This window comes from Equus asinus, chromosome 1, assembly GCF_041296235.1.
Source record: "Equus asinus isolate D_3611 breed Donkey chromosome 1, EquAss-T2T_v2, whole genome shotgun sequence".
Classification (NCBI taxonomy): Eukaryota; Metazoa; Chordata; class Mammalia; order Perissodactyla; family Equidae; genus Equus; species Equus asinus.
Genome location: NC_091790.1, coordinates 130,922,859 through 130,940,615, shown reverse-complemented (window position 1 = coordinate 130,940,615; position 17,757 = coordinate 130,922,859). Strand labels below are relative to the sequence as shown.

The window sequence follows — 17,757 nt, the reverse complement described above, 5'->3', positions numbered from 1 at the left end:
TTCAGCTTTGCAGGACATGTGGTCTCTGTTGCAACTCCTCAACTCTGCCATTGTAGCATGAAAGCAGCCACAGACAATATGTAAACAGTGGTTGTGACTGCATTCTAATAAAACTTTATGTCCACTGAAATTTGAGTTTCATTTAAATTTCACCTATGAAATATTCTTCTTTTGATTTTTTCCCAAGTATTTAAAACATAGAAGCGTTCTTAGCTCACAGGTTTTATAAAAACAGGTATTAGGCTAGGATTTGACCTGCGAGCTTTGGTTTGCTGACCCCTGGTTTTGATCACTGAGACCCACAAGCAAACTATTCAGAAGAATCTGTTTGCATATAGATTCTTTGTCCTTTAGGAACTTACCACCTTAAAAGTTTCTCAAGTCTCTAGAGATGTTTAAGAAGAAAATAACCCATCACCGTCCCTTGATGATTTAATCACCTACCCAAAGACAAAGCCAGATACTCTTCTAAGTTCCTCCTGTAGTTCTGGGACTTGACTGTGGATGTTGTTTAGCAAATGATAAAACTATAGCAAGTGAATTCCAGATTGATTTAAAACCCTTTTCTTGTGGGGTTTATATAACTTCTATTGCTAAGGTAACTGGATTTGGAGATTAATATTCAATCTTACATACAGATCCATTTATTTATTTATTTTTTTTCCCCCAAAGATTGGCACCTGTGCTAACAACTGTTGCCAATCTTTTTTTTTTTTTCTGCTTTTATCTCCCCAACCCCCCCGTACACAGTTGTATATCTTAGTTGCATGTCCTTCTAGATGTGGGATGTGGGACGCTGCCTCAACGTGGCCTGAAGAGCAGTGCCGTGTCCACTCCCAGGATCTGAACCCTGGGCCGCCACAGCGGAGCGCACCAACTTAACCACTTGGCCACGGAGCGGGCCCCCATACAGATCCATTTAAAGTAACCATATGGAAGTAAAGGATATTGATACATAAAAGTAGCTTCATCAGACATTCTTGAGCCCTGGCACTGGAGAGGGTCCCCTGGTCCATCTGCATGCATTCAGTCAGTGCACATTTCAATGCACATACATTTACCAAATCTTATTAAGACTTACTGAGCTACAATAGACATTTAGGATTCCTTTAATGATTGGTGGTTCAAGAAACAGACCTCTAATTTTCGTGAACAAAATGTCCCAGTGAGACTTAATTTTCTGGAATTTTCCTCATCTTATTAATGATTCTTGGAAGAAGAGCTCTGTCTAAAATAGCTTGTGGATATTGTTAAATTTGGTTTGGAGGAGGGCAATATATCCTTTATCTCAGATGGCTGACTTCAGATTACCATTGGTTGGGTTACATAAATGAGTTAAACCAAAGGGAATTATGCAAATCCCAACTTTCTTTTGTAGAACCCTTATTCATGGGTTTAGGCCTTTGTTATTAGAGCTGTGGCGGTTATAATCCACACTGATGTTCCATCTTCCTCGTGCCTTACTTTTCTTGACTTTTCAATGCTTACACAGCCCTTTGCTGAAGAGCTCTGGGGCCCAAATCTGTCATGGTGGACAAGTGACTAAAGCCGGGGGCTAGCTGAGAGAAAGTGTGGAATTGAAGACTCTAGGAACACTCGTTGAATTACCTCTTTTCTCAGCCACTCTCTTAATCTGTCCACTGTGTGTATGCAAACCAGCTTGCCTCACAGCTTGAAAATGGGACCTTAGTATTTTGCCATGATAAACCTGAGTGGGCAAGAGAATCTATTAATATTTAAACTAGAGAGGACACAGAGCATTTCAGAAACTGTAAACACTCAGAAAACCAGTGATAACCATGTCGTTAGGTTCTGATATTTTTTTATGAGTGGGATATATCATTCTGCTTGAGTTCCTTAAATTCAGGAAGTTTTTGCAAAGATGGATCACATCAACCAGTTTTATATTCTGGAAGGATGAAATGTTATTACTTGAGTAAAAAAACAATCACCCCAGAACTTATTTGTTTGAAATGGTTGCTATTTTTCATACATACTCTATGTTTTTAAGAAAATATTTCTATGGATCACATGTTAGATGATCCACTTTCAAATGGGAAACAAGGCTTGTGTGAGGGGAGAGAAAATGATGAGAGCTGTAGTTAGCGCATTTTCAGTGTACAGGCAGGGCGTGAAGTACAGTGGCCATACATCAAAGCCCAGCCCTCAAAAACAGTTTTCTCAAGATTCACCCACAGCCTAATTGTCTTGTTTAAAAAGATCCATGATCAATTTGACTGTTTTAGACATCAGCTGTGTTTCTGAACAACCCAGCTCATATTGCCTTCCCCAGATTGTCATGTTCCATCAGTGGATTAAGTTTATTTTCTCTCCCATCAGCCTTGCCTCAGCCTTTATCTTGCGCAGATGCTCATTCTAGCATACTTATCTAGCACTCCTGCCAGTTTCAGTCACACACACAAAATGTTATTGTCATCTAGTGTTGTTGAATGTATTACCCAATCTACCCTACCCACTCCCAAAAATCCAGGTTCTTATTTGAATATGAGAATTCAGAGACTGGTGAGCACTGTTGTCTTTGAGCATCTGGTGAGTTTTGAATGGATTGATTAGGTTGCCGAATCAAATGCATCCAGAAGGAAAAAGAGAAATTCTAATATCTGACTGCTCAATTTGTTTCCTTCAAGGGCAGACCTGTTGGCTTTTGTGCACCTGCTCCTTATTGCTGGCTGGCTTAAAAATAGTATGTCTTAATTAACCAGGCCGTGGTTATTTAGCCTGTGAATCCTTCACACCCTTGATTTCCCTCCTCCTTCCTTTCACTGTCTTCCCCTGTTACAGTTTCCTCATAAGAATATTTTCTAGTCTTCATGTTTTTTAAAGGCAGGAACTATATCTTATTCATCTTTCTCTCTGTCATGGGCTGAATAATGGTCCCCAAAAAGATATGTCCGCATCCTCATCCCTGGAACCTGGGAATATTATTTTATTAGGAAAAAGGGCCTTTGCAGATGTAATTAAGGGTCTTGAGATCATCCTGGTTATCCAGGAGGTCCCTAAGTCCAATGACAAATCCTTGTAAGAGACACAGAGAGAAGACAGACACACAGGAGAAGGTGGTGTGAAGACAGAAGCAGAGATTGGAGTGATGCGACCACAAACCAAGGAAGCTGGCAACCACCATTAGCTTGAAGAGGCTTGGAACGGATTCTCCCCTAAAGCTTCTGAGGGAGTGGGCCTCTGCCAGCACTTTTGAGTTTGGACTTCTGGCCTCCAGAACTGTGAGCGAATAAATTTCTCTTGTTTTAAGCCACTCTGTTTGTGGTAAGTTATTACATCAGCTATAGGAAACTAACACATTCTCTATCCATGGCACCTCACACAGGACCTGGCAGGTAGTGAGCTTCTTTACGAGTAAATGAATTTTCCTATATTAATAAATGATTATGCCTAAAAGGTTTACAAGGAGAAATAGGATAGCATTGGTAAGACTAAGCCAGTTTTAGCTTATCCAGGCTTTCCCTGTTCATGTCTTTATTTAGGTTAGTAAAATATTCAAGTTTGGTGAAAAGCCTGTGTGCCTGAGCATTGTTACTGGGGCTTTGGAAAAGCACTGGAAATTAAGATAGCCTGCATTTTTATTCCTCACTCAGCTATGAATGGTAAGAGTGATTTTCCCATGGAATGACAGGCTGCTTTCCCAGTCTCTTCCTAGTAATTAAGGTGGTTTTTGTAAATGAGAGCCATCAATCCTCCCCTGGCAGGCCACAGTCTCTGCATCCTTTCCTTCTTGCCTCAGAGCCCTGTTTGGGCAAATTCTGGGCTGCCATACAGAGTGGCTTAAAAAAACCTATATGTGTATTGCCATCTGGCCTCTGAACTGGCCTGATGTCTTGTCAGTCAGTTTCTGATCATTGTGATTGTGAAGAAGTCTTGAGAGTCTGCTCACAACTCTCTAGCAGGGTAACAACTTGTGTTCAAGGTGCTTATAGATGTGAAAAGAAGCACAATTAGACAATGTCTTCCAGCCTTACAAGGAGAAATGATCTGAAGTCAGCATATTCAAATTACCTGAAGTGGTTCAAAAAGAAGAAGCCATCACCCAGCATGCTGGAAAACCTTCAAGGCTTTATTCTCAATAGCTTCACATTAATACAGACGCTTCTAATTTTGTGCTGAGAAAAACAATGTTACACATAATGTAACTTTAATATACAACATAGAAATTCATCCTAAATTAGTTACAACAAGGACCTACAAAAAACTTCATAGGAAAAAAAGTTACCTAATATTGCCACCATATTTTTCAGTAGACTGACCCTGTCAGACCCTGTCACCACTGCTCAGCTCTGTAAACAATGGTTATTTCCATGTTCTGGAGAATCGTTAATCGTTAACAGGGGCACTAAAATCAGCCTGAAAAGTTCTAACACATCACTATATACTGTACAGTCCTCAAAAATAATTTATTGTACTGTTCTAAAAAAGGTACTACGGTTGTTCTTTTGCTCTGTTTCCATATTCTGAGCTGCGTGTGAGCACTTTCATCTAACAGTCTAAAAACACGAGAACTGAACTGCATTCACAATCACAGAGATGAGGTGGTGGAGTCGAGGACCTCCCGCCCATTGCACACCGTGGGGACGTACGTGCTCGCAGAGGCTGGAAAACAAAGCAGGACAGAAAATTCAGTTAGTCAAGTGGGCCACATAGGTAACGGCACAGAGAATCCCAGGCACTGGTTAAAATTAAGTTCAAAACTCATTTTAAGTTGGCTTTGGACAATGCTAAATGATTTAATGCTGTAGGAAGTCAACTTTCTAAACATATTCTACTCAAAATGAGTTTGTATCCTGGCACATCTCTCCACTTATGCCATACCTCTTGGAGAGAGAGTTTATAAAAACATAATCATTGCTGAAAGAAGTCGGTTTTGGATTTAAATTAGATTTGTAAGCTGTAACCCAGTTAAAATACAATGCGCAAAATTGAAAGCTCACCACAATTTCCTTAAAGCTTGTTTAATTACCATTTTCAATACCTTAATTTGTTTTCTCTGAGCAGGTATGACTCTTATGTAGCCCCAGAAGTCATCTGTGAACTCCACTGCCTTAGAGAATGGTTTGATATATTTTCATCGTTCAAGTGGATAACCTCAGTGAAAACTCTAGCGAGGGCTGAGGTCCTAGGAACCTCAATTTCAGAACAGTTCTCAGAAAGGAAGACATTCCAAAGAGATGATGCTCTTATTAATGACAATAGTGACAACAGTGTCAGGGTGTGAGTATAATATGGGTGTGTATATTCATTCTTTTTGTGGCACTTAGTTTTCCTAGATACAATTTATAGCTCTTGATGTTTTGAAGGTTTTGTTTCTATGAGAAATCTAGGTACAGCTAAGTTATATCTATTTCATCCTTAATGCTTTTTCTTTTTACTGAATGAGAACAAAAGAAAGAAGTCCCATTCACCATGGGATAAAACCATGTAGCCAAGAGAATCAGTTAGAAATTGTCTTACATTACCTTTTAGAGCCATGTATGTCCCATTGCTTGGCCTGTCTGCCTGGATGTTCTCTGCCCAGAAAGAGCAGATTCTCTTGGTTACCTGACCACAGCCCAGGTCAAACTAACCAGTCAGCCGTCCTATTCCTTAAGGGCATATCTCTTGGTTCATAGTCATGTAAACTAATTTCATGCTGAAGTATTCATGCCCGGTAGTGGAAATATTCTTGTCCCATAAAACTGCATTTTCACAGGAATTTCTTTAAACACAAAGGAGAAACTAATTATGAAATTTGAGATTATGTGGCATTTGGTGGGGGAGTATTCACCATATCTGGGGCAGTGAAGTCTTTCAGCAGGCCCATCACTAGGGAAACTACAACCTCTCCATTTTGCATTGATTACTTGGCTAAGTATGTGAGAAAATATATAAAGTCAAGTCTGTGTGGCTGCCTAAGGTTACAGCGGACTCATCTGACATGCTAACTCATTTGGAGATATTTTTCCTTTTATCATTTTTAGGATGGGTTCAATTTTCTTTACAATATGAACCCACTAAAAATTACAGTATCTTTTGGGGCAGGGATGGCATAATCTACATTTCCTGATACTTCTATAATGAAGACATTTTAACATCATGTGTGCCAGATACATATTTGATGGAAAATGGTAGTCATAATAATTCCAAATGTGAGGGCTTTACATTATTCTTCGTAAAGTGTCTTTATATACTTTATCTAATTCTAGCTTTATCAAAGCTGAGTTAAGCAAGAGAAAGAACAAAGTGAAATGAAACCACAGTTCACCGGAAACCTAGGAGAGCACTCCAGGACATTTAGTATGTGCTCTTTCTGCAGACTCCTTGTATCCAGCTGCCTACTGGATATCTCCGTGTAGATGTTTAATAGACATTTCAAAAGCAAATGGCCAAAAGAGTAACTCTTGATTCCTAACCTGTCTTTGTTTAGTCTTCCTTTCCTAGGGGAATGGTCTCATCTTCTGGCTAGTTAGTTACCCAAACCAAAAGTCTAGCATTTGTGCTTTCTTCCTTTTCTGTCTCTCCTCCCATGTCAGACCAACACCAGGTCCAATCAACTCTATCCCCACATCCATCTGCTTCTATCTCTGCATCCATACCCTGGGCCAAGCCATATTACATGACTCTTGGCTACTACAGTAGCTGCATCGTCGGTATCTGTTTCTACTCTTGCTTTCCTACAATACAGCAGCTTCCCTGTTGTTCTCTGTATAGCAGTGAGAGTATTTTTAAATGTAAGTCACCTGCCTACACACCTCCAACGGCTTCCCTTTGTGCTCTCCTTACTCTGGTTTATAAATCCAAGGGTGATTCAGACCATGCCTATCTTTCTGCATTTACCTAATTCCATCCCTGGCCCCCTCCCTTTTTAGCTTTTGTTTTCAAACACAGCATATCTCAACTTCAAGCCTCTGCAGCAGCTGTTGCCTCTGCCAGGAATGTTCTTCCTTCTCTTAATCACATTCTGACTCCTTCTTGTTATCCACATCTGAAATGTCACCTCCTGAAAAAGGCTGTCCTCAGGCCACCTAATTTAAAGTAGCCAACCAGTTACTCTCTGTCACATTACCCAATTTTAAAACAATTTTTTTTGGTTAGTGTCTTATGTCTTATACCCTTGACTAGAAAATGTGCAGGGGCTCTGCTTGTCTTTTTTATTATTTTATCCTTGTTCCTGGTCATGGAATACACTCTCTGTGAATATTTTCTGAATGATTATATAAATGGTTGCATTTTAAGAATGTGGGAGCCAATGGAGGTTTCAAGAAGGAAATAATCTTTTACCCTGAAGAAATGTGAAGCCTGAAGCAAATGTGAGGCCTGTGGGCACCTTGTTTTGGGACAGGTAGGTCTTTCTGCTTCTCAAGCCACATTGTGGCACTGACCATGGACCCCCCTGCAAAGAGAACCAGCTCAGGTCATGAGCATCCCATAGCAGGCATGCTGCCTTTGACATTTTGACTAATGTCTTCATCTTTTCCAGGATCAAGTTTTATTATTTCTGTGCAAGTTTTTAATTTTCAGAGATTGAAGAGGAATGATGTGTCATGGGGGTAAGTCTAGGAGATCCAGGGGCTGGAATGCTGCTGCTCCTCTCTGTCTACCTTGGACTGGTCTAATAGCCCCTCTACACGCATTTGTTAAAGATTGTATCAAAAACTTACTCGGATGTTCCTCCTCCTATTGTGGAACTTGAGGAAGACTGTTCTTAAGTGTGATCTTACGTTCTACTTGCTTATTGCATTCTCATTTCTTAAAAATGGAGTGTATTTTGACTAAGTAGGTAAGCAGAACAGGGGCTGCAAAGGTGGCTGCGTGGAAAAGCCTCAGGTTACAGTTTGCAATAATCTTCGGCTGTGCACTCCATGGATATCATGCTGGACGTTCACAGAATAACTTTGAGTCATCTACCCGCTTCATCAGGACATGAAAGGGCATGCCCTGTTAGAATGTCAAACAGTTTGAGAGGAAGATGATACAAGTTCAGGGTCTTCTTACAAGGAATAACAACAGCAAAGACATCCACACGTCTCTTTCTGCGGCTATTTTTGCCTAACCACTAACCTAACCAGTTTTTAGCTTATGGAAGGGAACTGTAACTTCTGTTTTTCTGCTTCTCTTTTCCTGTTTCATCTGTAGCTTTGACCAGTGAATTTTATTTTATTATGTAAAACATATTCTCATTTTCGTACATGCTGCTGAATATAGTAGAGGAATTACTGTTTTATGAGGTTACCATCTCAATTACTTTGCCTTTCATAAATATTTTACATATGCCCCCATCTTAGCCCATCTGTTATTCCCCAAGGTAGTGAAATCTGTGGGAGAGCAAAGCACTCTCATTTTCATGTGTGTGTCTGTGACGAGCTTTTGCTATTATTCTAATGAAATTCTCACGAGATTTTTAATGGTGTAAGTTTAGCCCATTTTCTTCAGTGCGGTTAATCAGATTTCTATAATCATCCTTTGTGTGAGGAATAAGACGTGTGCAGATTTATTTTTGGCTTTCCTGGGAGTGGAGGTTGAGTAGGAGCTGTTAGTTACTCTAGGCTAAGGTGGTGCTTTTTGCTGTTCAAAGCGAAAACCGAAGATAATTGAAAAAGACCTAAGTTCCACCACTGATCACAAAAGGGCAATTCACACCAATCAAAAGGCATATTTTGTTTTGCAAACTTGGTGAAGCATTGGAGATCAATGCAGCCAAGTGGCAGCTTTGTCTCGCACTGTGAAATCCATTTCTCTTCTACCAGTAATGCACAGGCTGGCCAGGCTTTGGAGAAAATGACCTTATCTTTTCAGGTAACTGGGCCCTTAGTCAATGCTAAACATATTTTAATAGATTCTTATGGATGCCAAGTCTGTTTGTCAGTTTAGTGGCTGAGACTTGGTTCCTGAGAATCAGTGTGTTACTATAACCGTGTAATGTATCAGACTTGGAAAAAATAAACATTTAAACAGAACAGACATTCCAGTTTGTTCCCATCTGTTCCATTTCCTTGCTCCTGGTGACCCCAAATAATTTTTCCCAGCATGTCTTCTTGTTTAGATATTTTAATGCTATGGTCATGGAATCCAATTTCTACCAGCTGTTTGTTGCCATGTCCTCCTGCTTTGTCGCTGACCCTGTTTTCTTACTCATCACTTTAATTTTACTTATGTGAGGGCCCCTTGGTTCCATTCTAGAAGAAATTTGTCTGCTGATTAATATGTGTTGTCTGGGCAGATGATGCCACTACTAGCCACTGGTTTGGTGATTTCACAGTGGAAGGGAGTGAAAAGGAATGGGATGAAATTCTCAGGACTGCTGTGGACTTTCCTTTCCAAAGGGAAAATGGATTGACATCTATCTGATCTGGATGCTCTGGGTGCATTCTGATGGGAAACAGATGGCTTAACTTGCTGAGTACTCTGGGCTCCTCCTGCATTGGCCAGTGAGGATTTATGTTTATAATATACTTATGCCTGTGATGAAGAGGACCATCAGTTCAGTCTGTTACCAAATAACTTGCTAATTTGCCTGGCAAGGCTAGTACATAGTGTCATTATGGGATTCCCTAAACTGTAAAGTGCAGGTATGTTATGCTGTTTTTCTAGGTTTGCACTGTAGAGAAGAAACTTAGGCACTATGTGCTATTTTTTTTTTTCATAAAGTCATATTCAGACTTGAACATGGCTTGCCCCCTCCTACCTGGGGTATCTTCAGAGCAAAGGCTTGGCCATAGATAAGTACAAAGTCTGATCCTCATGTGCTTGCTTCATGTTGCTGTAGCTCTGTGGAAAATTCTACTGTGACTCTAGAAGGCTGTTCATCTAATCGTTTTGTACGACTGCTTTCTTTTTATAATGTGAAAATGCTTTGTGATAGAGAATAATTCTATTAATTGAGCAGTTCACACATCACCACCTAGACAAGTGACTTTCTAAATAAAGTTTTGGCAGAGGAAATCAATCTCCATATGCCTATAGCTCCTCAGAGACCCAAAGCTGGGCATCATTAGTTAGCAGAAGCCTCTTGGCTGATCTTAATGATAATGACATACATACATCTGAATGATTGCCATGAGCAAGAGAAACACACATCCCCATAGGACCAAGTCTGGGTGCCTAATAGCTCTGAAGACTATTGGACACACTCCATTTCTCACCCCTCTCTCTCCAGTCTATGCTGATGCAAACACATATTACTGTCAACAACATTCTGACCTGCATGGGTCCTATGGGGTTTTATGCTACGTAACCTCATGTGTGTATCCAACTTGTCTCCTTCAAAATCATGCAGTTCTACTTGCATTCCTAGCATATGTTCTTGATTGCCTGTATTTGGGAGCCAGTGCTGGGAAGCCCCTTTGCTTCTAAAGCTGAACAAAATAAAGAATCATCTCTTTTCTTTCTCATCCAAATACAAAGAATGTTTGCTTATGTGTGTGGGTGTGGGAGCCGCATTACAAGTATGAATTTAGGATTTGGGGGTCTCTGAATTATACTGCTATTGGAAGGAACACTCCCAGTTTCAGTAAATGTTTTGAGTGGCCAGGGGCTTTTTTGCCATAAATGCCTTCTCCGGAGGATTCCAGAGGGAGCTGGGGAAATAATTGCATGGGGATGTGGCTGTTGGCATCATGAGGCAAAGGATGGGCGTTCAGAACACCTCTCCCTCTCTGAACCCAGTGCTTGCTTCCTCTTTGAGGGTCATCTAAGAGGACCTCCCTGCTTTGCACTGATAACTATTTGGATGAAGTAGACAAGGATGGTTTAGGCCAAGGTTCTCAAAATGTTTCCCTTGGATCATTTCCATTGAGCAAGCTGGCGGATCTGTTACAAACTAGATTTCTTTTGCCCTAGACCACATGAATCACAATATCTGTGTGTGGGGCTTGCTAATCTCCATTTCAAAGAGGTTATTCTTTTGTACACTGGGAGCCATTGGCCTATGGATATACTTAATGGAGAAAAGGTAATGTTTCTTTTATTTTTATTATTCTGACTCCCACTGTGTATAGTTCATCAGGTACAACTAATGTTATTCTCTTTTGCACCTAGCAGTATGTAAACGTTTCTCAAATGGTAAGTTTTCCAAGATGTCCTTCACCATGTTCTTTTATCTATGCCTGCTTCTGAGTTTGGTCATGCTTTTCCATCTTTTTGGAACAACTGCTTGGCTTTTAAAATCCAACACTGATATTCTTTCTGCTATCAACCACTTTAGCTGCTGTCAGGGAGTTCAGTTCACCTAGGCTCCAAAGCGATGTAGTATTTCTGCTACTCTCTTGCCAGAGAATTAACTGGAAATTAATTTGACTGCAGCTTCCAGTCTAGGTGACTTCTTGGCATTGCATAGGATTAAGTGTATCAAGTTGCTGTAATCCCTAATAAGAGTCTAGTACGGATTAATTTAGGATTTGGAGAGTGTGGCATAATAAAAATGGCCACAAATTCTTTGAGAGGTGGGGTTATGTCCCTCCCCTTGAATCTGGGCAGGCTGTGTCATGCTCTCTAGGATCCCATATGGTGAGACCTCTCATCAAGGTGCTAAGTGTAAGAGTGAAACCATTGTGGACCCTCCAGATCAGCTCAGTATCAGCTGTTACCACAGAAGGGCACCAGACAAGGCTTCATAGAGCAGATTAACTGCTCAGCCAAGGCCTGCCTGAATTCCTGACACACACAGTCATGAAAGATTAAAAAAAAAAGGGTTGTTGTTTTGAAGCCATTAAATTTTGGAGAAGTTTGTTATGCGGGAATAGATAACTAAATGTGTGTGTGAGTACGTGTGTGGGCAACCCTCTTGCTATACTAGCTTACGCTGATCCATACATGAGGTTTTTGGTTTTACCTCTGGATGGAGCAAGTCAGAAAGCCAGCAGCAATATAAGTAACAATAACCCAATACAAAAAATTCCTTCATGATACTTAACAGAAGAACATAAATTATGTGCTACCTAAGTGAACTATATGCCTTACCTAATGAACTCAAAGCAGTTTAAGGATTTTTCTTGATTTGCAAAACAACATACTTCCCAGTATATAGGAGGGAAATGGATATAAACTAAGCTGAATATATAATGGAGGAAACAGGCAGTGAGATATAAAACCGGTTGCTTAAATTTTCACCATAGTGGGTCAGTAACATGCTCATACAGAGGACTAGATCCCATGGACCAGTGGTTTTCAAACTTCTTTGATTGCAATTCACAGTAATAAACATTTTACCTGGACCTGGTATATATGTGTAAACTCTGGAGCAAACTTCATGAAATACTACTTACCTTTATTACATAGAATGCACTCTAAAATATTTTATTCTATTTTTTTAAATTGCTGGCCAAACATCCAAAATAAATTTCATGACCCATTAATAGGTTACACTCCACAGTATGAAAAACACTGCCCTAGAACCAGGGGTTCTATCCTATTTACCACTGTGTACACAGGTGCTTGGAAATTTCTATTGTATAGAAGGTACTCAAGCATTTTGTGGATGAATGAATTCATGACAATATTTCCAATTTGTTAAAATGGGAAGGATATTAATCACAAGTCAGGAAACTCAGTGTCAACTCTTGAATCATTATCATTGTATATCTTTGTGAACTAACTCCTATCCTTTATTTTCTCACCTGTAAAAGGGAACTTGTAATATCTAATACTCATGTGATAACATGAACCCAAAAATGTAAAACTATTTTGAATAAAAAACATAGAATTATAATTAAAAGATCAATGTATTTGTTACTTATGCACTTTGAAATTCCAAGAAATATCACATAAATACTTTCCTTTACTAATTTAACACCACTTCATTAATTTGGATTAATTAGAGGAAAACTGCTGAAAAAAAGTGAGGTCTAAATTTAGAACTTTTTAAAGAAAAACATTTATTTAAAATTTCATTGAGTAACAAAATAATCCTAAAATGTTGGGCTGGGTAGATGCCTACCTTGGAGTATTAATCGGGCCACTAGTAGATTAGCATACTGAGCGAAAGCTTAAGCAGGTCCATTGTGGTCAAAGTACATTGTTTTTGTGTAAATGGATATTTCTGAAATTCTTAAAAGAGACTTGATTGGGTAAAATGCCCTTGTTATCCTCCAGGAATTTATTAATTCCTAGTATATGTATTAGAAAATGCCGCCATTTCTAAATTACTGAGGTTTGAATGTATGAGATCTTGAACAATGTCTGTGGAAGACTTATGAACTTTGCTAAATTGTTCCAATAACAACCAAGAGCTCTGAGCTATCAACAAGACTATTTCTGTCCAGAGGTAAATCTTGCTGCACAGCCCAGGGTAAGCTTCCTTTTGTTCTCCCTGTAAAGCCTACCTAGTACCTAGCTTCATGGGAACTTTCCCAGCTTGCATTCTGGGTGACTAGCACCATACAGTAGTTTGGTGCACTGGCTTTGAAATCAGAGAAACTGAGTCTAAATTCTGATTCTGCCACTTTCAGTATGTGTGATCCTGGGTAGGTTTCTTAATCTCAAGGCATTGTGAGCATCAAATAAGATGTAGTGCGCACACACACACACACGTGTGAAATATTTAGCACAATGCCTAGCACATATAAAACACTCAATAAATGCTGTTCCTGTTAGTTGTCGTTATTATCATTGTTGTTTTGTTAGTCATTGCCAGTTCTTTCTTGTCTGGACTAGCTAGCTATTACAGTTGGGCAGCTAGAACAGAGATTTGTTTACTCAAGAAATAAGCAGATTTCTCTAGGATCCAAGGAAAATTATTTCACAAGTTTTACCATGTCCTGAAACTCAACCATTGTGACACCTGGAAATGTAGCTGAAAAGACAGTAACGTCCCCACCCCTATAGCAGCTCATGACCGAGGAGCGATACACACAGTACTTATCAGCCGTCAGGCTTCCCTTTGTTTGCTGGGGGAACGGCTGCCCTGTTAAATTGTATGCTCTGCTGGAGAAACTGGGGCACTAATGCGATTGCTCACTCTGTGATGCTGAGCTATTTTGAAGTTTCCTTTCTAATCGACTCGAGGCAAAATTGTGAAGCAGTCATTTGTCTCTGTCACTCCAGTCCTCCTTCCCCCTCTTGTGGCTCCACTCCTGCTTTCCTCCTCATCCTTCTGTCAGTGAATTTCTCCTATTCCATACCACAGATTAGCTGAAAATGGTTTAAAAGATTGTCCCCTTAGGTACATTTGTGCTTTAGTGGACTCTAAAGAATTAAGTGAATGATTCTCTAAGGCTAGCATTTCAGATGTTTGCAGGCCAGGAGGAGAGAGAATTTTGGATGGAGGAGTTATCCTGGTATCCTTCAGTTCACACTGCCTTCTCAGCTGAAAAAACATTGCGTCATTGAAGTAGGACCTATTCCAGCATTTCCAAGGTGTGTTCTATAGGATATTAGTTGGTTTAGCTGCGGTAAAATACTTTTAAGGAACTCCGTAAATATCAAAATTAAACAGGTTTCCTTGCTATAGAAATTCTCAAAACATTACAAACTAAGTTCTCTGAGTCCACGACAGGGTCAGAAATCCTAATTGCAGTTACTGATTTCATGTCTGTCTCCCCTGCTAGACTGTATGTGCTGCCAAGATGGAGCTTGGACTCTTCTGCTCACCACTGTATCCCTAATACCTAGCATAGGACCTGGCACCCAGTGGTTGAACCAGTACTTATTAAAATTGAATTAAAATTATCCATGGGGACGGACATGTGCTGTCTGTTCATTGCTTCTCCTCCCAGCCTGAAGGGGTCAGTGCCAAGTTCCATACTTACACTGAGAATATGTGGTCCCAGTTCCACTGACACTGAACCTGTTGAGGTGCAGTCTGTGTGTGACCACGTTCTTCTGGGGTTGGAACAGGATGATGTGCACCTTGGGTGCAAACAAACAGCCCAGGACCACGAAGCCACTCAGGCTAACAGAGATGCACATGGTTGTTGTCTGCACCTACAAGAAAAGGTTGCCTAGTTAAGTGTCTGGTTGTAAATTCAGTCAGGTGGCCAATTAAAGAAAGCAATGAAAAAAGACTAAACTCAAAAACCCAGAATCATCCACAGTTCTGATCTTATGTAGTCAAGCCAATACAGTAATTAATCAGGTCTTCCAAGTTTGGGATGTTCATGGAAACACTGCTTAGGATTTGTAAGCAAACACTATTTGTGTTGGGTGCTCCTGAATGCTTGTCAAGATTTCACATGGATTTTCTTTTTTGTTTTCCTTTGTATATGTATAAATATATTTCTGCAGAACCACTTAAGTCAAAATCTTAAATAGTGAAATATCAATATTCAATGATGAAGTGACCAGATTGCTGGTATTAGGTTTCAGTCAGTCAACTTGGCTTATTTAAGATTCACTATATTATAAACAAATTTGGCCCTTTTACATTTTTCCAGCCTTCTTCCTTGCTGGGAGCTCTGTTATCAGCTGTTGGTTTCCCTACTCAATATTGGGGAACATTATCAATTTTCTTTGGGGGTGCCTACTCTTTTAATTATTTCATTGGCATCTCTCTGGAATTTTGATATGTTAAGTACTTACTGTTCAATCTTTTTGTTCTCAAGGCTTCTATACACTCATCCTTTTCTTCTTTTTTTTTTTTTTTGAGGAAGATTAGCCCTGAGCTAACTGCTGCCAAATCCTCCTCTTTTTTCGCTGAGCAGGACTGGCCCTGAGCTGACATCCATACCCATCTTCCTCTACTTTATATGTGGGACGCCTACCACAGCATGGCATGCCAAGGAGTGCCATGGCCGCACTCGGGATCCAAAGTGGTGAACCCCAGGCTGCTGAAGTGGAACGTGTGAACTTAACCACTGCGCCACCAGGTCGGCCCCTATACACTCATCCTTGACAGAGAATTTCCACTTTCTCTCTCTTTGATTCCCCTGAGAGTACACCACAGAACTAAGTTTTATTATCTCTTCTTTTCATTCTCTTGCTCTCTCTCCATCTTCTCTGATCGATAATTTGTCCTGGCTTCAGCTCCCTTAGGTTTTCTGGAAAATCCCAAATTAGATTCTACATATTTTATCACTTTCAGTACTGAAAAATGGAAAGTAATTATTTCTCCTATCAGTTTCTACTCAGAGTAGCTATGGTAAATCCTAGAGTAATTTTAGATTTCTTTTTCCTTTTTCCTCAGGCAGTGCTATTACAAGATAGCATAATTTCTCATGCCCTAAAGTGTCTGACCTTCTCTAATCAAGGAAAGCTGAAGACTGAACAATTAACAGGAGAAGCCATGTAACTTTAGAAGGTTTCCATCTGTTTTTGATAAAAAAAAATAGGTTACACTTGTAGCATAATTCCACAGACTCTAGTTTTACTTTAGGTGCTGAAAGCACAGTCCATCCTTACTATTTTAAAGCTCTTGTCTCCCTTAACACTCCAGTGCCCTCCAACTTGGCCCCAAATCGCAAGCTCCTCTTCCTTTTGTCAACTTCTCAGAAAAGAGTGTACTGTCTAATTCCATGATGTAAAAGTCTTGCTAAATAATAACTGTTATTTATAGCAAGTCCAATTACTACTATAATTTGTTTTTTTTACATAGATGTATAATGTGATATTAGAACTGTACTCTTCATGCCTCAGTGCTGACTGTGGATCCAGTATGAGAGACATCAGATAGTATAGTGAGGGCAAGACAAGTTCAAATGTGTGAACTTTCAAGGAAACTTTTTCTAAAAACATTTCTATTACTTTGAAACTCCTCACACACTTTAAGACATTATAAGGAGAGGAGAGGCTTTTACAAGGAGGATATCTTGGAAAAAGCTGTGCTATGATTATACTCTCCTTAGGGAGAGTAACCCTTAGGGAGGGTTGTGCCTGTCTCCTCACTTAAAGCCTACAGAAGAGTGCTTCAGTGTGGCATGTCTGGAAGGTTTGAGGTTTTTCTGCAGGAGGAGGATGCCCTGGCTTGGAGCCTGATTCCTATCTTGGGAATCTAGAAGGTAAGAAAAGCAGAGCTTTCATAGGAGAGCACAGAGACTTGTCACTGTATTGAGATAGTTCTTTAAAATTTTATCAAAGCAGAGGATATGTGAATGGTATGCGTGGACAAAATGGGCCACACTATCAAGAGCCATCATGGGTAGTCTTGGGCCCAGATGGAGGAGCCTAGAGTCTTCCACAGAAAGAGGCTGGGGAGATATATAGCTGGATGTCCTTGGACTGAGTGCGGAGCCATAAGAAACAACTTAGAAAAGAGAACTGCCAGCAGACTCGCTCAAGGATCTGCAGGAGAAAAGAGCCACTGGGAACTTTCTGAAGATTGCATGAAAATACCCTTTAATCATCTTCCAGGTTTCCCAAGGATGTATCTTTAACCACTGTGGACTTAGAAATCATAAAGTCCTCCAGTCACATAAGAACTGTCCTACTTCTTCCTTATTACTCTTTAATCAGAGCTGAGAGGGAAATAGCAATGGGTAGGTTGGGGAGTGTGAGCAAGGAGAAAGAAGTCAACCAATGCAGGCTCTCAGCCCAAGACAGGCCAGACCTCAGGTGAAAATGAGATTTAATGTTAAGATATAGTTTTGGTAATTATGTAGGCCTAGGCATTTTAATTTCCTAATAGAGACTATTTTCCATTGAAAATGATTGTAGGACCGTATGTTACCTAACAGCACACAAATTCATGTGAATTCATTCACAAATTCAGCACACCAAAGTCTTAAGTGTTTTCATTCGTTGCTCTATCCCAGCACCAGCACCAGAATGGTGCCTTACATATGGGGAATGCTCAGTGTTTGAATGTATCCTCTGGAATTTTCA

At 40.0% G+C, this 17,757-nt stretch overlaps 1 protein-coding gene across 2 annotated transcripts in view; it reads right to left on the bottom strand.

Annotated features, from left to right (window-relative positions):
• Window positions 1-4,068: 4,068 nt before the first annotated feature.
• Window positions 4,069-17,757, bottom strand: part of GRM3 (glutamate metabotropic receptor 3) — a 226,271-nt gene continuing 212,582 nt past the window's right edge. For both annotated transcript variants that reach the window (XM_014853373.3, XM_044768047.2), the window contains 2 exons: window positions 14,751-14,925; window positions 4,069-4,623 (listed from right to left, as the gene is read on the bottom strand). In XM_014853373.3, the coding sequence (XP_014708859.1) occupies window positions 4,550-4,623; window positions 14,751-14,925 (249 nt within the window). In that variant the 3' untranslated portion in view covers window positions 4,069-4,549. The remainder of the gene's footprint in view (window positions 4,624-14,750; window positions 14,926-17,757) is intronic.